Here is a 22,408-nt window from a genome sequence, read left to right as displayed (position 1 = left end):
AGTCGTTACGTTTTGGAATTCCGATGGTGTGGAGAGAGCAAACAAATCACACCTATGATTGTTATTTTTGTATGGTAAAAATAGAAGGCCAAGAAAAGTATTAAAAGCATTGCATATCCAAACCTGAAATCAGCAATCAGACCTGTACCACATGGACCTGACATTCCTGTGCGTAACCCACTAGCAACCCTGCAATCATCATCGTCGTCATCATCATCGTCTGGTTCTAGTGACAGCGATGAAATCTTGATAACTACAGAAGATCTACAACCAGAGTTGTTTACTCAATGTGAACTAAACGACTTGGTAAGAAATCTGGGTCTCTCAAAGAAGTTGTGACAAATGCAGGGTTATGTTTAAAGGAAAAAAAGACAGCTAGCTCCAGGTACAACATTTTTCTGGTACCGAACAAGAGAAGAAGAATTCCGTGAATACTTCACTGAAGAGGTCCTCTTGTTTACTGTAGGAACATTGAGGGAGTAGTATCAAAATATGGAATTACATACAACAAGAATGAATGGAGGTTATTTATCGATGGAACCGTAAACAATATCAAAGCTGTACTCTTACACATCACCAATAAGTATGGTTCGATACCTGTAGCGTATTCTTACGTCTTGAAGGGAAACTATGAAACCCTTGCAATGTTATTAACGGCAATTAAGTATTCAGAGCACGAATGGATTGTATGTGGTGATCTAAAAGTTATAGGAATGCTTCTTGGACAACAATCAGGTTACACAAAGTATCCATGTTTCCTCTGCATGTGGGACAGCCTTAGACGTGATGCACACTGGAATAGAAAGGAATGGTCATCTAGAACAACAATGGATCCAGGAGACAAGAATATAATATCATGTTTGGTGAAACGAGAAAAAAATCATTCTGCCACCTCTCCATATTAAACTAGGGACATGAAACAGTTCGTAAAGGGATTGAATAAAGATAGTGACTGTTTTAAGTACATATGTCAGAAATTCTCCTTCCTGTCTGATGCGAAACTAAAAGAAGGAATCTTTGTGGGACCACAGATACGGAGCCTTACGACGGATGAACAATTTGAGGCGTTGATGACCTTTGAGGAAAGATTGGCTTGGATAGGTTTCAAGAATATGATAAACGGTTTTTTGGGAAACAGGAAGCACCCGGATTACAAGAAAATCGTAGAATATATGTTGATGGCTATGGAAAATTTAGGTTGTAATATGAGTATCAAGCTACATTTCCTTCATAGTCACCTTGACTTTTTCCCTGAAAACTTAGGAGATTTTAGTGAAGAACATGGCGAGCGGTTCCACCAGGACATGGAAGAGATAGAAACACGTTATCAGGGCAGGTGGAATGCTGTGATGTTAGCTGACTATTGCTGGTCTATGAAGAGGGACAATCCGGAGTTGCAACACGTCAGACGATCACGAAGATCGCACTTCTGGAGCAAAGGGAAGAGAGTTTAAGTCATGAAAATTGTATTCTGGACTTGCCATTTGTAGAATTTAATTTTATATGTTCACAAACAAGGTAAATAATAAATTGTTTTCTGGATTCTTTTTTATTTTAAGTTAGTTATAGTTACTTTACTGGTGTTTAATTCCCAAACTTCGCTGTAAGTGATATTATAGATTAAGTAAATACTTAATTTGAAATTCTGTAAAATTTACGTGATTCATAAAATTTGATTTCAGATTCATAAACAGGAGGCAAAACTACATTACAATCACCCATCAAAACTAAAAGCCTTGAAAAAAAATTCATTTTGTAACTCAGTGTTATCAGAAACTGGCTTTAGTTACTCATACTATCGGTGTGGCTGACTTCATTAGATATTTATATCACCGGTGTATTTACTTAAGTACGTAGAAATTATTTGTCATGTTTGGAATTATAGTGTATCTGCTTCTTCTTTTCTTCATGGGGACCTCTAAATATTAGTTTCTATCTAGCGTCGACCTCTAAGATCTTTTGCTACCATGTTTTTCCTTCATTCCCACCTAGATATACCTGCTCCCTTCACAAAGCTACAGGTTTAGTGTAAGTATACTTCCCCTAGATAGTACCACAAATATAAATATTATTGAATGTATTTGTTTGATCCGACATTTCGTAACTATTACAAAATGGTCAAGGAAATACGCGATGTACAAATGAAACTACTATTATTATCGAGAATTATGATTCCTAGGGCTTGTCACTCATGTCGCATATCATATAATGAATCCGAGTATAAATGTTGAGAAATGTTTTCAAGTCATGGGCGCACCATCTTGACAATTGTGTACAGTACATAGGTTGCTTTCATGATTACAATTATCGTAAAAGTGGACCAAAATATTGGCACTAATAACATCAGTCATCCTACAACTCCTTTATTTGATAGAAAATAGTTTAAACTATAGGTAATAGACTCCGCAAAATGCTGAAACCTAAGCCAGTACGTAAGAACGGAGACCCGTCGGCAACCGCTGGTCGCTGTACTACGGAGATCTTCGGGGCTATTATTTTTTATACTTCACTCCCTTTACATCCCCGCTCAGAGGAGTGCTATGAGCGTCTTTCACAACAGTTTATTTTTTCAGATAGTAAGTCATATGTATATCAATTTTGGTTGGCAGCTATGCCAAACGTACATGCATAATCTAGCTGCTGTAGAATCCTGGAGCTGACGTTGCCATGGTTACGGCAGTTCATTACTTTATCCGATTCCTAGAGCAGGGGTAGTGTGGTGCCATTATCTCCGTAACGGCTGGTTTTAGGCTCTTAAAACATGGTTTTCGGGCCCCTAGGGCTTACTGAGTTTTGTTCTTTGGGTCAAGAGGATTAAATTGAGCTTTGTCTCGTCCTTATACGACAATTTCGATATTTTGCCTATATTAGCCTATTATTTTTATATCTCCCCCACCGTGCCCCCATCTAGAATTGCTTTGAAAATAAAATAAAACCCATGTTACTCACTGGCAATGTAGCTTTCTGTAGGGGAAGTAATTTTTAAAATCGGTTCAGTAGTTTTTGAGTCTATTCGTTACAAACAAACACATTTTTCCTCTTTATAATGTTAGTATAGACTAAGCAGAGCTAGACAACCACTCCAGACCAGCCTACTCTATGTGGAATCCAACTACCGCCTTTAAACTCCATCAGCCTGCTTGGTATTCATATTACGGGCAATCTAAAATGGAATAAGCACGTGGAGGAAGTGAGGTGTAAGGCATGTCTCTCGGGATGAAGAAGTAGAGCCTTAGGAACGGCTTATATTTCCCTGTTGCGGCCCAAATTACTATTAACAAACACAGCCTTCTAAACACAGTCAGGTCATTGCCACCAGTCAACTCGTTATGTAAACAGACAGACTGAGCCTTCGTTAATAAATCCCTGACAGACAACACACACACACCTCCCCTATCCACCGCCTGAAGCTTAATTATCGTCATGTAAAGAGAGGCCAAGGAGTTACTCTTGTTCCACCCCTCGCCAGAACAACTTCACATTTAAGTAGATTTTACGCACGGTCTGCTCGTCTCTGGAATCTTATACCATCTGAAGTAAAACTGCTTCCTCTTCCTCACTTCGTCCACGCAGTAAAGAAAATGTCTACGTAAATAGAAACCCATGTGTGACGTATATAATTTGTATAGAATAAATTATAATTTCAAGAATGATGTGTGCAAGTACAGTTGAACGTGGGCGAACGTGTATGCGTGCGAGTCTTCTTACTCTGATATGTACTGAATAAATCAAGATAATTATTATTCTAAGAGTACAGTGTTTGGAGTACAAATATGTACATTTAAAATTGTCTATACATATGTAAATATTCAGTAGAGTTTACGTAAATATACACGTGGGGATGGAGGCACATCTGTGTATGTGGGGCTTTCCCTTTATCTATCTATCATCCCTAGGATTGTGCATGTACAGACGTGCACATTAATGGTGTCCCGACATAAACAATCAACACTGCCCCACTCCAGTACTCAAAAGGAGGGGAGAGTGTGAAGGGGTAGTGTTGAAGGCCACTCCAGTACAAAACAAGAAGGAAGGGAGTGAAGGGGTAGTGCCGAAGCCACAATGACCCACCTTCTCGCTCAACGCATGGCTGCATGTATACTGCCTGCTGCAAGACTCTGTTGTGATTGAAATGGGCACACTGGCGGATGTATTAAAGTACAGCATTAGGTAACCTACTCTGATAATTACAGTGTCAAGAGGTAAAGGAGGTTTTTAACCAGAAAATGTTTTTTAATAGGAATATTTTGTGGCTGCGTTATATCGGGTTGTAATTTGAAAATATAATTTACTGGTTCCTAACTTTGTTCTGGACTTTACTGAAGTTATATCATCATAATTTACCACCTCGGATATAGAATTACAATACATTCTATAAATAGAAAATTAATATGCTAAAATAAGATATTGATGTATAGCTGTGTAAGCATTTCTTTACAAAAATAACTGAAGATACATTTTACTTCTTGAGCAATAAGAAAATAATGTAATATCATTCAAATTCAATTTCCATAAAATACAACTTCGTGTCTTAAAATATACAACAAAAATGCTATTATTGCAACATTTCAACATAACTAATTATTATAAAATTAACACATTTTTACAGAAATATCTTTTAAAAAATATGAACGTATCGCATCTTCCTCGAAAATATATAAATAAAATAAAGGTACGGTAAAATAATATTATAATAATAATTATAAATATATAATAATTTTGCCATCTTTCTACCCATCTCCAAACTGTCTTAAGACTGCACGATATTGCTTGAGCTATTGCTTGGGGGACCATGTGAGCCTCCCACATGCCAATAATACGGCCTCGATTCACCCGTGATAAGATAGGAGCCATCTTACAATGTTTCAGTATAACGTCATGCAGGCTGGAATACACACACTGTGTATTCAGCACTACCTGTTCACTCCCTTCCCCTCCTTTTCGGTACTGGAGTGGGGCAGTGTTGATTGTGTATGTCGGGACACTATTAATGTGTGTGCGTGTACAATTTAAGGAAGTAAATAATAATAATAATAATAATAATAATAATAATAATAATAATAATAATAATAATAATAATAATAATAATGCTTTGAAATAACCGATTTGCCACCAGAGAAAACGAAATAAATGGGATATTGCACATTCTTGTATGAGAGCTTGGGAACCTAGCATACATATACAAACATTTTCATTACAGAAGTTATGTCTCTCAGCGTTCAGTTTGCATGTCTTTGTGAATTTACTAAGGGGCTCCACAATCCACTATTTGTGGTCTCGTTTAGTTCCATATATGTATCTTAACTGCAAATCATTAGAAACCGAATCTTACCATCGTCGTGTATATTTCTCTTACCTTCCATGGCAGAGTCTATTGTTCTCCTACGTAACCTAACCTCCATTCGTCTCACATGACCCCACCACCCAAGCCAATTTATGCGTACAGCTTCATCGAATTCATTTCTAACTTTCCCTTTATATCATGCCATTGTTACCAACTGTTCTTATTAATGATCATTCTCGCTTCTTTCATGTCTTTTATTTTTAACTTATAAGACATCCTGAGTCCACCCAGCTTTCACTCCCTGAAATCCACTATGCGTTCACCTGATTTACCAAAAACATTATTCAATCCCCTGCCGGCCCCGCGATGTAGGGGTAGCGTGCCTGCCTCTTACCCGGAGGCCCCGGGTTCGATTACCGTCCGGGTCAGGGATTTTTACTTGGACCTGAGGGCCGTTTCGAGGTCCACTCAGCCTAACTGATTACTGATTACGAATTCAAACTCCCCTTAATACAATAATGTAATTTTGAATTCTGTGTCTAAAAAGAGCACGTTATGCAACCAAGTGTACACATCATACAAGTCCGATCATCACATAGTAGTCCGGCTCCGTGGCTAAATGGTTAGCGTGCTGGCCTTTGGTCACAGGGGTCCCGGGTTCGATTACCGGCAGGATCGGGAATTTGAACCATTATACGTTAATTTCCCTGGCATGGGGACTGGGTGTATGTGTCGTGTTCATCATAATTTCATCTTCATCACGACACGCAGGTCGCCTACGGGAGTCAAATCGAAAGACCTGCATCTGGCGAGCCGAACTTGTCCTCGGACACTCCAGTTACTGAAAGCAATACGCCATTTTTTATCACATAGTAAAAAATGTATTATAATATTCCTCCTCTCATCACGTATCGAGGAGTTTAAATTGAAGCATCTGTACCTGGCGGACACAATAGGCACCTGCAGGCAAGTAACGAGCTGACTCCGCAAGACAGACACAAGCTAGCTGCTGATATCGGCGGCCTGTGTTAGCATCTGACACTCCGCAGTCCCCATACACTGAGTTCATTGCGGTTTATCTTCAAACAGAGGATTTACTTCACTTAAGATACGGTTTTAAAAATATCCCCAAAACCTTTGAAATGGCTCGCCGTTATTCTCGTAACAAAAAGCCAGGAACAACTGTGAGTGTTGAGAGATGTCAGCTGTTTCGTTTGCCATTACTGCAACGAAATCTGCTTCCTTCATTTCCTGCTTTAGTGTTTCATGAAAATCTTCTAATAATTTCAGAGATTCCTTTGAACACTTGTTTAAATTGCGTGTGTTCTCATACTGCATTATCGACACCTGTGTTGAAATATATTACAGTAGAACCGTTGTTATCCGATACATACCGTTTAACTGAAATTACCTAAAATTGAAGGAACATTGTTCGTTATGTTGTGTTACGATAAAGGAGGACGAGTAGGAAATGCGTGGACTCTAACTTTGAGTGCCTCATCTCCTCTGTGACAAATCAAGTTTGTTTTGATTTTGTGTTGTTTCTATTGTTTGTTATGTTAAATTATGGCAAAGGGAATGAACAAAGGAACGCTTGGCTTCTGATCTTGACTGCCTCTTTCCCTCCTCTGTTGCAACTCAGTTTGTGATGTGACGAGTCAAAGCCTTCTGCTAGAGAAACGGTGGTATAACATAGCGGCTTGAAAACGATGTGAAAAGAAACAAAAGAAGACTTTTTAAATATTGCAGTATGTATAGTATACGTATATGCACTATGGAACATGGTTTGTTCTGAACATGTATACTAGTTTGAGTTTACTAAAATGCTTTGACACAGAGCTCGATAGCTGCAGTCGCTTAAGTGCGGCCAGTATCCAGTAATCGGGAGATAGTGGGTTCGAGCCCCACTGTCGGCAGCTCTGAAGATGGTTTTCCGTGGTTTCCCATTTCACACCAGGCCACGACCGCTTCCTTCCACTTCCCAGGCATTTCCTATCCCATCGTCGCCATAAGAAATATTTGTGTCGGTGCGACGTAAAGCAAATAGCAAAAAAGAGCTTTGTAGCATTGTATATGTATCGTCTTCATTTACTTTAATCTAAAACGTCAAGAAAGTTTTTAACTACAAAACTGATATTTTAATATTTATGATCCGAAACTATCTCTCCCCCTTTGTTCCGGTTAACAGAGGTTCTACTGTAGTCCTAAGATGACGCCATGGTTTTCAGAATTGCTGGTCTCGTCGTGACCTCTCAATGCAAGCTCAAACCGATAACTTGTTGATAATTTTGGAAAGCAAATATCTATTTCTTTCCATCCGGTAATTGTGTTTCAATTTGTCTTCATGTTATACGCAAATTAGCTGTCTTGCTACATTTGCACTTCCGATAGAACTGAGGTGCAACACGTTATGTGTGTGTTTAACATTACCTTTGTGTTGTGTTATGAATTTGTTCAGGTGGCCTGGATCAGTCACTCGCGTTCTACTCCACGAATGAGAATCGCTATCACCGAAAAGTAGACAAGGAAAACAGAAAAGAATGTGACAAAAGTATATGATAACTTCGTTATTATCCGAATTGCAAAATCAAAACGGCGCTTTCCATATACGTTTTCATTCCAGCTAAACACAAACATGTCTACCTTCTGTTTATTTTTTAGTTGTTAACGTCTCTCTCTCTTTCAAAACATTATGACCAGTTTTGAGGCAAGTCGGTCAAGTGCAAATTCTAATAGTAATAAATTTTTAATAATATAATGGATAAACATTTATCTTCACGATTTTCTTCATTAGGAAATTAGCACCATCTGTATAAATCCCAGTTGCGTAGCCACGTGAGACCGATTGGGGGGGGGGGGTTATAGTTAAAATGTGATAATAGAACACAATAAGGGTGCTTGTACGTGTGTGGTGCGCGTATGCAAGACTTCTCATTGCAAGGACACTGACAGAAATTATGTTGTTATTCAGATTGTAGTGCACTACAGAATCTTACATTAAAATATAGAACAAGAATAATACGATCAATGTCAACAGTTTTATAGCGAGTGGTATGTTTAGTTTGCAGTCTAAAATCCAACTTTCGGGGCTTCTTAGAAAATAGATTCAACAGATCTGTTGGTTCTACAATTATGTCTCTGAATGTTTATTTAGTTTATTGTCATCTTATGTTTATTATATATTTGTAAAATTTTCATGGAGTGTCTAACCCCCAGCACCTCCACACCCCCAGGCTTCGCCCCGTGATAAAACCACGTGTTTATAATTACCTTCATAACCTCACAGAACGGCAAGAAGTTTTCCGAACGCATATCGAAACCAGCATTAAGTTATGTGCCTAGAATTCTGTCATTCGTTTTGTTGTGACGTTCGCAGTACATCTCATTCATATTTATCGATTTTAACGATTTCCCAGACAAGTGGGTGGGTGATTTATTTTGAACGTTCATCTAGTGGGGGTATTAAAAAGTTATTACGTGTTGCAAAGGCAGGAGGGGTTTAAATTTGATGACATATTATTTTTGCGAACGTATTTTAAGGATGACTCCTTATGGACACGCACTAATTTGCCTGCTTGTGGAACTAGGTTGCCATCGAATACGTGCAGTGCCTGGAGTGTTCGAACCTGTCCGATGGCCAATGCGGGTCTTGTTCAAGCGTGCATGGTGGACTTTCAGAGCACTTCTTTCCTCTATTAGAATGCAATATCTCTTCAGAAAAACCAACATGGCGACAGATACTCGACGTAGGATGTGCCATGAGAGATCACTAGACTCCGGATATTTATGTAGTTAGGTTACAATGCACACTTTTTGAAGCGGGTAACACGTATAGTCCACCCTACACAACGGTAATGTTATGAGCCTTGCATAAACTTTAGGGGTACGCCCCGTCAGAACTCCTGGAATGTATGTTACTCTGGCTACATAACGGAAGAACGGGCTGGTCGACACTTCCTAATAACCAAAGTAGTTTGCATTCTAACCTATCTTCATTTTTTCTAACCACTTTTCCCACCCCTGTGGGGTCGCAGGTGCAAACTGTGTCGGCCAGATGCCCTTCCCGGCGACAACCCTATATGGAAGGATGTATCACTTTTGCGTGTTTATCATGTGGTCGGTAGTGTACTGTGTTGTATGAATATGAAGAGGAAAGTGTAGGGACAAACACAAACACCCAGTCCCCGGGTCAGAAGGATAAATCAGAGGCGATTACAATCCCCAACCCCCCGGGAATCGAAGGCTTCAACGCTGACCATTCAGCCAATGAGTCGGACAGTTTGCATTCTAACCTATATACTGCCTAAAATCTCGGAGTCTAGAGATTACCAGTAAGTCTCGTGTAAAGTAATCTCGGTGATGAATGGGATAGAGTAGTTAGCTCAATGCCTGACCACTGTTGTCCCCAGGAATTATTCTACTACTCATTTCTGGTGCTGAGTGAACCCCCAGAAGTAGAGGCATCCTTTACAAATTTCTCGACTTCCTAATGAGACATCGAATTCGCATCTTCGGACTGAATCAAGTGCACCTTTACTTCTCGACCAGGTAGCCATCCGGAGTACTGAACGGAGTCCTAAGCACAGGAATGTGAATTAACACTTTAAAAAATACGTATACTCACTTTCCTTTCGAACTTAGAACTTGAAATCTAAAGAATATTCGTTTAGAGATCTGTGAAGAAAAGTATACTCTTAGAAGCTGTAGTAAAGTGGTTTCGAATTCTATTAGTCACTTGGTGTGAAAGTTAGCGACGCTTCGTGAGCTGACTCCTTTTTTTTTTTAACAATCTGCTTTACGTCGCACCGACACATGTAGTTCTTGTGGCAATGAGGGGATAGGAAAAGGTTAGAAGTGGGAAGGAAGAGCACCGTCGTCTTAATTAAGGTACAGCCCCAGCACTTGTCTGGTGTGAATATGGTAATCCACGGAAATCCATTTTTAGGGCTGCAGACAGTGGGGTTGGAACCCACTGTCTCCCGAATGCAAACTGATTGCAACGTGACTCATACCGTACAGCCACTTGCTCGGTGATTAAATCCTGCAGAGGTTCATCTCATATTAGATGCAAGCAAGCAAGCAAGCAAGCAAGCAAGCACATAGTTTGGATCAAAGATCAACGTTTTTAACATTATCTAATGCTATCGCAACTCGCAGTAATTTCTGATGCAACTTTTAATTGAGTGTGCCTATGTGTGATATGTATGATAAAAGATGGACTTGAACAGATAAGCCACTTACACATATGCAGCTATATGTTCCACTTGAGAATCACTCTAGTGCGTTCTAAATTAATTTAGGGCAACGTAATTTCCCCAATACTGAAAAAAAAAAAAACTACACCTTTATTTTGGCACCTCATAGTTCACATCTAAAAATCATAACCGGAGGAAAGTATCTCAAAATTTGCATTTTGCTACTAATTGAGCAATGTTTTATTCAGTACCAGAGAAACGTATCTCGTAGCGAACTCCAAGTAGTTTTTCCTTGATTTTTATGTTCAATAACAACTATTTTCTTATGATTAGAGAAACAGTTCATCACTTCCACTCTTGTCTCTCTGATAGAAGTCATATTTATTTATGACCAGAATGAACAGTTCCCCAGGAGAGTGCGACAGGCTTCGGCAGCCGGCACAATTCCTATCCTCGCCGCTAGATGGAATCCTCATTCATTCCACTCCTGACCCAGTCGGATGACTGGAAACAGGCTGTGATGAAGAACGCCACTCGGTAGTGGATCTTCTTCTCTCGTTCAACAGGCACGCGCCGTGGTAGATTAGCGAACGTTTGTGATCTAAGGCAACTAAACTGATACTTGTATAGAATAGCACACAGACTTCATGAACAAATAACGTTATGGCTTCCCGTTATTTCTTACACTTATGCTACACAAATTAACATATTTACAGTTACGGCGTTTATTCAAGTTAAGCACCTAATGCTTCTGCAACTTATTTTCTGCCCACCTGAAATAGTTCATTCTAACGCAATTGAATTTAATCTGTTCACTCCGAGCCTACACCGACTTAGAACAAAGCGTCAGGCTACCCCGGATTTACTTATTCGAAGATCCATTGTGACAAAGAAAATTGTTTCTAACCGGTATCATTTTAATCAGCTCACTGTTCAAATTTAAGACACACATTTACGATATATACTGTTCGCTTGACGCAAAGACAAAGGAAATTCTCTAACTTCGAATCAAAAGTATGATTGCTTTGTTCTATCTAATAGCAATCGACACACGAGACGTACCTCACGGACAGAGTTGAGCGTAAAGAATGATCTCCGCGTCCCCTCAGCACAGTATTTATTGGAGTGTCTATCCCAAGCGACGCTAAGTTTTTTTTCCCGCGTTAGCCACTTGAGTTCCTCTCCTGGGCTGGAATTCTTCTCACGGTACTTGAGATAAATGCCAATTAATTCGAAGAGATGATAACTAGCTTAATGAGGCATATCAAATCACTCATAAAATTGCTCTTATTAATCCTATCGTTTTATAATTCTTACATTTCATCTGTGAATGGAGATATCTCTCAAGTTATATTTCCTTCAGGCCTGGTTTCTCCCGCTATTTCTTGCAGAGGTACTGGCATGAAAATCCTCGAAGTGAAGAGGTTGGCTTGGCTTTATCTCCTTCTTTGTCTCGCAGAGAGCTGCCCCCCAAACTGCTCTCAAAAACGCGCAGTGTTGCGTCATGTTGCACCATATTTCCCAACATTATGCCATCCCTTTGTGGTCTCATCTGCATATCGCAATTACATTAATATTGCTTCTAATGGGCCATGAACGGAACGGTTCAGTACCATCAGTAGGGGAACACCATGGCTCGCCTGTACTTGAGAGTAGTACCACTATGTTAGGTACTCAATAGTTTTGTGATTAATAGCAGCAGAGAGTCGTCCACTATGGGGTTCTAGTACCTGTGATTAGTACCACTAAATGCGGAACACCACGGGCTTACGTTGCCTCTGATTAGTACCATTATGTGAGAAACACCACGGGTCTGGGCGTTGCCTGTGGTTAGTAGCACAATATGAGAGACATCGTGGGTCTACGTTGCCTATGATTAGTACCCCACTATATGAGGAACACCATGGCAATACAGGCGCCCGTGATTAGTACACCTAAACGAGGAACACCATGGGTTTGCGTTGCCTATGTTCGGCGCTATTTTGTGAGAAACACAATAGGCTGCGTTACTTGTGCGTAAAATACTTGTGAGTAGTACCATAATGTGTGGAACACCGTGAGTCTACGCTACTTTTGATTAGTACCGCAACATGACAAATACCATGGTTCTACTTCACTAGTGATAAGTAAACTTACGAGGGGCCGTTGATCTGGATTTTGGACCCCTTTAGACAAGAAGCATCATCGATTCCGGATTGTCCCTTGGTCAGTAATACTATTGCTTTAAGATTTCTTTTGGGAAAGTGGGGCACTGCGGGTCAGAACCACTGATTGTTTTAAATTCATATTCATCCATTCATCCTTCATCACCACGTTTTGAATTCTGGTCAGTGGTTAATTTTGGATTTTAAAATTGTCATTATATTTCGTCTCATTTCGTACCATTAGGGGCCGATGACCTAGATGTTAGGCCCCTTTAAACAATAATAATAATAATAATAATAATAATAATAATAATAATAATAATAATAATAATAATAATAATAATAATAATAATAATAATAATAATCATCATCAATTAATGATAAATAATTTAAATCCCTAATTCTTCTTCCTATAAATGAATACTTGCCTTTATTTGTCCTCTTGAATTCAAACTTTATCTTCATATTAGGATCGTTCGCACATTTGAAAGCTCCACTCAGGCTTATATCTTTACCTATGCCATTCCACGACATTGACAACTCGGAGCATATCACTTAGTCGAGCAGCTCGTCTCCTTACTTCCAAGTCTTCCCAGCGTTTTTCATAGCACTACACCATTGTAGAGAAATCTCCCCGAACGAATCGTGCTGCTTTCCTTTGGATCTCTTTCAGTTCTCGTAGGAAGTAATGCTGGTGTGTTTCCCATACATTGGAACCATGCTCTAATTGGGGTTTCACCGGAGACTTATACGCCCTCTCTTTACAACCTTACTACAATCCCTAAATACCATTATAACAATGTGAAGAGATCTTTAACTATTTACAACCTTATTAAGGTGATTACCGCAATGGAGATCTTTCCTGATGTTATCACCTAGATACTTACAGTGATCCTCACCAGGTACCTTCACCCCATCAACACAATATAGTTAGCAGTAATTAAATCACTTATTAATAATATTAGTGAACTTAGTTGCATACAAGTCAATTAAGAGTACACAAAGGCACTTGGATGAGTTTGTTTGTTTTCTTTGAACATTTGTTTAAAGTCTCAGCTACACAGACTGGTCGTATGGCGACCACGGGATAAGGCAAGTCTAGGGATAGCAAGGAAGCGATCTTGGCCTTTATTAAGGTACAGCTCCAGCATTTGCCGGGTGTGAAAATGGCAGGCCAAGAAAGTTCATTTTCAAGGCTGTCGACCTTGGGGTAAATACGCACAATTTCCCGAAAGCGCGTTAACAACTACGTGACAAGTACAGCGTCTTGCTGGCCTTCCTTTGCGCCTCGTGACAAGTACAGCGTCTTGCTGGCCTTCCTTTACGTCTCGTAACAAGTACAGCGTCTTGCTGGCCTTCCTTTGCGTCTCGTAACAAGTACAGCGTCTTGCTGGCCTTCCTTTGCGTCTCGTGACAAGTACAGCATCTTGCTGGCCTTCCTTTACGTCTCGTAACAAGTACAGCGTCTTGCTGGCCTTCCTTTACGTCTCGTGACAAGTACAGCGTCTTGCTGGCCTTCCTTTGCGTCTCGTGACAAGTACAGCGTCTTGCTGGCCTTCCTTTGTGTCTATATTTCTTTCATTTTCTTCCTAACCTGAAAGCCCTGAAGGGCCTTGGCCTACCAAGCGACCGCCGCTCAGCCCAAAGGCCTGCAGATTACGAGGTGTCGTTTGCTCAGCGCGGCGAATCATCTCAGCCGTTATTCTTGGTTTCCTAGACCAGGGCCACTATCTCGCCGTAAGATAGCTCCTCAATTCTAACCACGTAGGCTGAGTGGACCTCGAACCAGCCCTCAGATCCAGGTAGAAATCACTGGCCTGGCCGGGAATCGAACCTGGGACCTCCGGGTAAGTGGCAGGCACGCTACCCCCCTACACCGCGGGGCCGGCTTTATTTTCTTCCTGAGGGCTTCATTTCTCTTTTGATGCAAGCTGTTGCTGTCTTTTTCGTCGGTTCGGCCTCTTCGTCAACATACCATTTGTGAATTATGGATCTGAAGATATACCTTGTTTTTTATGTTATCTTGTGCGATTTCCGTTTTTAATTTCGGTGATCCACTCGTATTTTTTGTTTAGACTTTACACCTGTTCTCACAAAATTTGCCTATTGAAAGCCTGTTAGGGTTCATTCTTATGTGTCTGTAGAATTTCACTTTACGTTCACTAACGTAGCGGTAAACGTCAGTGAATCGTATCTTTTCCTGATGGTTTCTGAGTCTGATTTGTTCGTCTATGAGTTTCGAGTCTGAATTTTTCTGAAAAAAATTTAATCAATGATTTCTACTTTCCCGTTCCAAATTAGTGTTTCTGATCTGTAGTGGTGTTCTCTTTTAATGATGCTATAACTTAGTAGTATCTTGCTTTTGCATGTTCGGAAATTAATTTTAAGTTGTAGAAATTTTGGGTGAGTCGATATGCGGTTTCCATATTTTGCTCCTAATTCGTTTGTATTCCACTTCTTTGAATAGTTTCACCAAGAAAATATTATTATCATTATTATTTCTATTACGCCATCTTAGGATCAGATGAAACAGTTTTCTAATTCTTTTGTTCTCAAAACGTCTTCATCCTTTCTCGGTGGTGTTTTGTTTCTCCTGTCCACTTACTGCCTGATTTCTTCTTGGCTTTATCCGGAAATTTATCATCAAATATTGCTTTCCTAAATTATTTTCTACTTGCAATTTGTTCTCTTTAAAAATATATTTTAAAATATCTTCTTTCGGTTCTTTGAGAAATGTTGGTTCTTTATTATTACTCTTATTATTACTTTCATAAATCAGAAATTTCTGTAGCCGTGACTAAACTTCAGGGAAATCTGAGAGGATGAGGGTATCAACAAGTGCATTTACTTTAAAGATTTATTTCGCTGCTTATTTTTGTACAACGCATTGAGCTTGTTCTGGGTAGTCACACACCTGCGCGAAGGCATCGTACTCGAGTCCTGCTGGACACTGGATGAGCACTGGCACCCCCTTGTCGCTACACTTGTAGAAGGAGTGGCAGTCTTCAGGGTTGGGGTACTGATGCAAGTGAGTGGCCGAGTCAGAGGGACACGTGGGCTTCTGCCGGGAGTTGCTATTACTGGACCCATCAGGAACCCCTGGGGCACCTCCTTCGGCGTGACAGCCTCCTGCCTGGGGGTAGTCACAGTACTCCTTCTCGGGGTTGTACTCCAGTCCCTCTTGGCAATACAGTCTGATTGGTACCCCGAAGGAGCACTCCCAGAAGCAACTGCAGTCCGTGTCGTCTGCCATCAACTCGCCGTGTTTCTCACATTTCTTTACAGGGTTGCCGGTGACGAGTGACACTGCCACCAGGGCGAAGATGAGAGCTGCGAAACCTGCAACAAATATTGTGACTTCCTCAGAAGGTTCATTTATGATACAAACTAACTTTAGTCAACAAATGTGCAACAGTTCAGATACCACAGAACCTAAGCAACCTCCAAACATTATGGCAGTTTACTTATCTGGATTTGGTAATAAAGGATACAGGTAGCTGGGAAAAGTAAAATTGAGCGTCGCATCTTTCTGGGATTTTGGAAGATAGCAAAATTAAAGACTTTCTAGCGAGATGAACCAATGAAATTGAAGACGAAGAAAAGACTGTTCCATTCATATGTCTCCTCGATCTTAATGCATAAATGCGAGACCCGGACCAAGTTGACAGCTCCCATCCTGGCTCCGTTCGGTGGAATTTGAAGGGGCTCAAGGGGCTCAAATACGTCAGCCTCGTTTTGGTAGATTTACAACAGGCTAAATAATTTATGAGGGAAAAGGTTCCTACACTGCAGCGCCTCAAAGAGTCATAAAGGTTGTTAGTTGCACGTAATGCTAATAACATTATTATTATTATTATTATTATTATTATTATTATTATTATTATTATTATTGGTATGTAGAAAATCATGATGAACTCTCGCTACAATGACATGCGTTAAGCCGCAGAAGCATGTTTCCTAAATATACGAATGGAACTTTTGAGCATGGTTACAATTAATTGTGTCTGTGATGGCCTTAGTGAGACCAAACTGTTAGAAAACTCAGAAACGTATTTTGATTGTTCCTCTTGCATTTGCCAATAAGTTATTCCCTGTCATTGATCCAATTAAACATTTTTTTGGGGCAGAAATCGAGAGTTAGCTTGGCGACATCATTTTCTGCAGGCTAGATTTTTTTGTCCTAAGTTGTTAAATAGTATTAATGAGTTAACCATGAGGATAATATACTGTGTTAGAACAAACCACTTATGGAAATGAGGGTGGCAGTAAGAGTACATCCGTAAGGAATGAAACGGACGGAGTTTTCAATAAACGCAAAAATACAAGGACCTGAAAAGAGTTTCTCAGTAAGCTCCCCCTGTTTGGAGCTTCATAACGTAAGTTCGCGAGGGCTGCATGTCAGAGAAACAACTAGGAGATAAATTTGAGCCTGCATTAATGTGGTTTTAGAGATTACTGGCAAGTAAAAGATTTATAATGTTCTAGGGACCTAAAAAGGAATTAAAAAGTGTAAAGGCACGATTTCAAACTGTGGTATTCAAATTGGGCGACGAGTGGCTAGAGCAGTCCTCGTGTCTTAATCTGTTGTACAAGTTCATTGCATGGTCATTGTTTACAAAGGGTAGTTAGGTCAAAAGTCAAAATATTCCTTGTAAAATGCCCATTTTATAACGATTGTTTAGTCGAGCAATTTTAGTGCATGACTGAGTTTATGTTTCCATATTGTATGTTTACAGAGAGCTTTGAAGAGGCGGTTAGATGAAAGAGGCTGTTCCTCGACATCTACCCAAAATTTCGTTGAATTAAATTCCACAAATTGATCGATTTTTTCTTTTGTAAAATGATCTTATTGGGGTAAACTAATTTAAGAGGAAAGGAAAGCCGGATGTTTTTATTAAATTACGTACGAATGGCGAAAATTATCCTGTCGGAGACACAGAGGCCCCATTGACATTTTATTAGAATTAGATTCGCCGGGCTGAGTGGCTCAGACGGTTAAGGCGCTGGCTTTCTGATCCGAAGTTGATAGGTTCAATCCTGGCTCAGGCCGGTGGTATTTGAAGGTGCTCAAATACGTCAGCCCCGTGTCGGTAAATTTACTAGTACGTAAAGCAATTCATGCGGGACAAAATTCCGGCACTTCGCCGTCTCAGAAAATAGTAAAAAGTAATTAGTGGGACGTAAAAACAATAAATTTATTATTAGAGTGAGATTCAACTTCATTGTTTCCTAGTGCCGCCCCCTGAGGGTAATACGTTGGAGGCAAGAGGTCAGGTTTTACAACACCCTGTACTTTATTGCTTTCTGGGATAAAATATACAAGAATGTTAGGAGTACTGCCTATGTCCGGGTCCCGGACGTGTCAAGGATTTGAACCATGTTTGGTTAGTTCCTCTAGCATTGGAACTTGGTGATAACGTCCTAGAACTGAAAAAAAAAAGCCAGAAAATAAAAGTTAGGAGTACAGCCCATCAGGATCCCTGGTATTAATGTAATATTTTCTACATTGCTTTGGAGCTGACTACTCGCCAAATAAATTAGTATTCAAGCCAAACACTCCAGGATACATTAATGTGTATTGACAGTAAAGATGATAAACTTCTTTATACTGACCACGGGGTAAGACTCTTGGCACTACATAGGGATACTCTGGCGCAGGACAGGTAATTTTGACGGTAGTCATAAATTAATGTAGCCTTACACGAGAGTCTCCGTGGCTCAGGAGGCAACGCGCCGGCCTCTCACTGCTGGGTTCCGTGGTTCAAATTCTGGTCACTCCATGTGAGATTTGTCCAGGAGAAAACCGGAGGCGGAACAGGTTTTTCTCCGGGTACTCAGGTTTTCCCTGTTACATTTCATTCCAGCAACACTCTCCAATTTCATCTGTCATCCATTATTCATTGCCCCAGGGAGTGCGACAGGCTTTGGCAACCGGCACAATTTCTATCCTCGCCGTTAGATGGGGGCTTCATTCATTCCATTCCTGATCCGGTCGAATGACTGGAAGCAGGCTGTGGATTTTCATTGTCCTTTCAAGCTGACCAATCTTGCAGTTTTTAAGTGAGGATTAATCATGAAGGTGGACCCCATGGTGTACAGGTAGCGTGCCTGCCTTATACCCGGAGGCTCCATGGTCGATTACCGGCCAGATCAGATATTTTTACCTGGATCTGAGGGCTAATTCGAGGTCCGCTCAACCTACATGATTACAATTGAGGAGCTATCTGACGGTGAAATAGCGGCTTCGGTCTTGAAAACCAAGATTATCAACCGAGAGAACTCGTCGTACCAACCGCATGACACTTCGTAATTTGCAGGCCTTCGGGCTGAGCAGAGGTCACTTAGTAGCCCGAGGCCCTTCAATGTGTTGCACCATGGGCTTAGGATTGGTTTGATTAACACTGAGATCACAAGGCACTACGGCCATACATAAAATCAACCTCCGTACCGGCTGTGGAGGGCCTTGAAGTAGTTGAGAATAAAGCGTTCCACTAACCGTAATCTCGACAGTAATTGGAAGAGAGTGGTTAGTTTTATACCCGGCTGCTTTTTCCACCTTCTACTCAGCTCTGGTACAAGCTGAGTGAATCTCAGGGCCAATTGTCTATACTGAAGTTGAAATAGCCCTTCTAAATTTCTAAACTTCCAGGCGAGAAACCTAACTCATGTCTTCTGACTGAACCGATCATCTCCTTGCCGTCTAGACTAGTTACGCCCAAGGAATCTAAATGGAATACGTAATAATTTCCTTTCGAACTCACAACTTGACATAAAGGGATAAAACTGCACATCGGTGTTCGAGAGTCGTAATACAATCCTCATACTTTTCATAAGAGGAGAAAAATATCTTACAGTCGGTGCATATGTATGACTTTCAACATATTAGTAGTTTATACCAGTTTATTATTTTACAAAATGTATTCATTTTTAACCTGTTATTTTTAGGGTTACAGCTGCTTATATTTTAAAATGAACATTCAATTGTTTACCTTCCAGCAGATTCCTTCTTACAACCCATAATGAATGTGAATAAATGTAGGGGGTAATAATAATAATAATAATAATAATAATAATAATAATAATAATAATAATAATAATAGCGTACGGACTCCTGAGAGGCTTGCTGTAGATCGTTCGAGTTGACGTTCTATAGGTGATCTGGGTGGATGGGATCTTACCTAGGATGATTTCCAAAATTGAAGACGACGCTCGAACCAGAGGATTTAACCAATGAAAGTTATGATCCTCTGGATGCCCGGAAATCGAACCCGGTACACTTGGACGAGAGACAAACGAGCTATTTAACTATGGAGCAGTACAGTCTAAAAGGTAAAACTACGATATATTTTCAAATAGATTTTTTTTCTATTTGCTTTACGTCGCACTGACACAGATAGGTCTTATGGCGACGATGGGATAGGAGAGGCCTAGGAAGTGGAAGGAAGCGGCCGTGGCCTTAATTAAGGTACATCCCCGGCATTTGCCTGGTGTGAAAATGGGAAACCACGGAAAACCATCTTCAGGGCTGCCGACAGTGTGGCTCGAACCCACTATCTCCCGATTACTGGACTTAAGCGACTGCAGCTATCGAGCTCGCTCAAATCGATTTGGAGGGGACCGATGCTCTAGATTAGATCCCTTTAAACAGAAATCACTGTCATCGTTATCTTCATCAAATAGATTCCCTTTTAACAATTGTTACGATATCAGAACATCAAAAATCACTAAATTTTGAGTTACGATTCTTTACATCTAATGTCCATTTACAGTATGTAGAGTATAGAGAGACATGACTGTGAAGAAAAGAAATAGTGTTCAGTAGTTGGATTAAAACGCACGTTAAATTATATTATTGACTTACCGTTCATTGTGCGAAAGTTAGCGATGCTCTGTGAAGTGATTAAACAGAGCCGAATGACGCCTTATATAAGAAGTTAAGTCAGGTACACGCACATCCTTTAGATCAAAGATCAACCTGCTTTATCATCTGATGACATCTAAGTTGGCAGTAATTAATTATGAAACTTCATTCGAATTGATTCTACGTAGAATGTGCGAAGTCGTATGACTTATGATGTTCTTGAATCGATAAACTACTGTACTTGCACATCCGCTGCCGCGTTGACCATTCATGCCATCACTTGAGAGGCACCATTGTGTCTTTTCCTTATTTTAGGGAAATGTTTGGACAACATTATTTATCTAATACGGAAACAACCATTCAAATCCTGGAGGGAAATACTTTTATTCTCGCACAACACTCACATGCTATTTTTTTTAAATAATAGAAAAATGAAATGGCGTATGACTTTTACTGCCGGGAGTTCCCGAGGACAAGTTCGTCTCTATAAGTGCAGGTCTTTGATTTGACTCCCGTCGGCGATCTGCGCGTAGTGAAGAAAAGTTGATGAACAGGACATGTATACCCACCCCCCGTGCCGTTACTTATCTCCTGAGTTATCCACTGATTCTTAGTTGATCTAATCTTCCTTCCTAACATTTATTTAGCAGCCCTGCTGACGTCATTTTTCATGACTATCGACTTTTCCTCTATTGTGTTTCCTTCAGCCTTTTCATTTAGTCCTTTTGCAACATGTTCCTTGAAACAATCCCTCACACTCTTTTCATTCAACTTGCATTCTTTTCTTTCTTTATTTTCTTCAGCTTCAGAAGGCATTTCATGACCAACAAGTTCTGGTCAGAGTCCACGTCTGCTTCTGGGAAAGTTTTGCAACCAAACACCTGGTTTCTGTATCTCTGCCTAATCATAATGAAGTCTACTTGGTACCTTCCAGTTTCTCTAGGTCTCGTCCACGTATAAAGCCGTCATTTGTGGTGTTTGAACCAAGTATTTGCAAGGACTAAATTATGATCAGTGCAGAATTCAACCAGCCGACTTCCTCTTTCGTTCCTTTGTCCCAATCCGAATTCTCCTACTGAATTACCTTCTCTTCCTTGGCCTATGGCTGCGTTCCAGTCTCCCATCACAATTAGATTCTCGTCACCTTTTACATATGTATTAAATCTTCTATCTCTCCATATGTTCTTTCGATTTCCTCATCATCCGCTGAGTTAGTAGGCATATAGACCTGCACTATTGTGCCGGGCATTGGTTTGGTGTCTATCTTGACGACAATAATTCTTTCACTATGCTGGTCGTAGTAGCTTACCCGCTGCCCTATTTTCTTATTCATTATTAGACCAACTCCTGCATTTCCTCTGTTTGATTTTGAGTTGATAATTCGGTAGTCGCCTGACCAAAAATCTTTATCTTTCTGCCAACGTACTTCACTTATACCAACTACATCTAACTTTAGTTTATTCATCTCCCTTTTCAGAATCTCTAACCTACCACAACGATTCAAACTTCTAACATTCCACTCGCAGAATGTCAGTACCCATCTTCATGATGATCACCCCCTCTCGTGTAGTCCCCAACCGAAGATCCGAATGGGGGACTAGTTTTCCTCCGGAACATTTTACCCGTGAGCAACCATCATCAGTACATCATTCATACAGAGAGAGTTGCATGTCCTCGGGAGTTAGTTACGGCTGTAGTTTCCCGTTGCTTTCAGCCGTGTAGCAGTTTCAACATAGCTAAGCCATATTGAGCTTTATTACAAGGCCATATCAGTCAATCGTCTAGACTGCCGCCCTTGCAACTTCCGAAAGGCTGCTACCCCCCATTCCTTAGTCTGGTCTCTCAACAGATACCCATCCGATATGGTTGCACCTGCGGCTCGGCTAGCTGCTTCATCGGGACACGCAAGCCTCCCCACCGCGGC

At 40.4% G+C, this 22,408-nt stretch overlaps 1 protein-coding gene across 1 annotated transcript; it reads right to left on the bottom strand.

Annotated features, from left to right (window-relative positions):
* Positions 1 to 15,466: 15,466 nt before the first annotated feature.
* Positions 15,467 to 20,630, bottom strand: LOC136874165 (peritrophin-1). The gene is made up of 2 exons (XM_067147744.2): positions 20,485 to 20,630; positions 15,467 to 15,962 (listed from the first exon to the last, which is right to left on the bottom strand). The coding sequence occupies exons 1-2, from the start codon at positions 20,489 to 20,491 to the stop codon at positions 15,493 to 15,495; spliced, it is 477 nt and encodes a 158-aa protein (XP_067003845.1). The 5' UTR covers positions 20,492 to 20,630; the 3' UTR covers positions 15,467 to 15,492.
* Between the last annotated feature and the right edge of the window lie 1,778 nt (positions 20,631 to 22,408).

The sequence above is a fragment of the Anabrus simplex genome, chromosome 5, assembly GCF_040414725.1.
Source record: "Anabrus simplex isolate iqAnaSimp1 chromosome 5, ASM4041472v1, whole genome shotgun sequence".
NCBI classification, from domain to species: Eukaryota; Metazoa; Arthropoda; class Insecta; order Orthoptera; family Tettigoniidae; genus Anabrus; species Anabrus simplex.
This window is presented reverse-complemented; position numbering and strand designations above follow the sequence as displayed.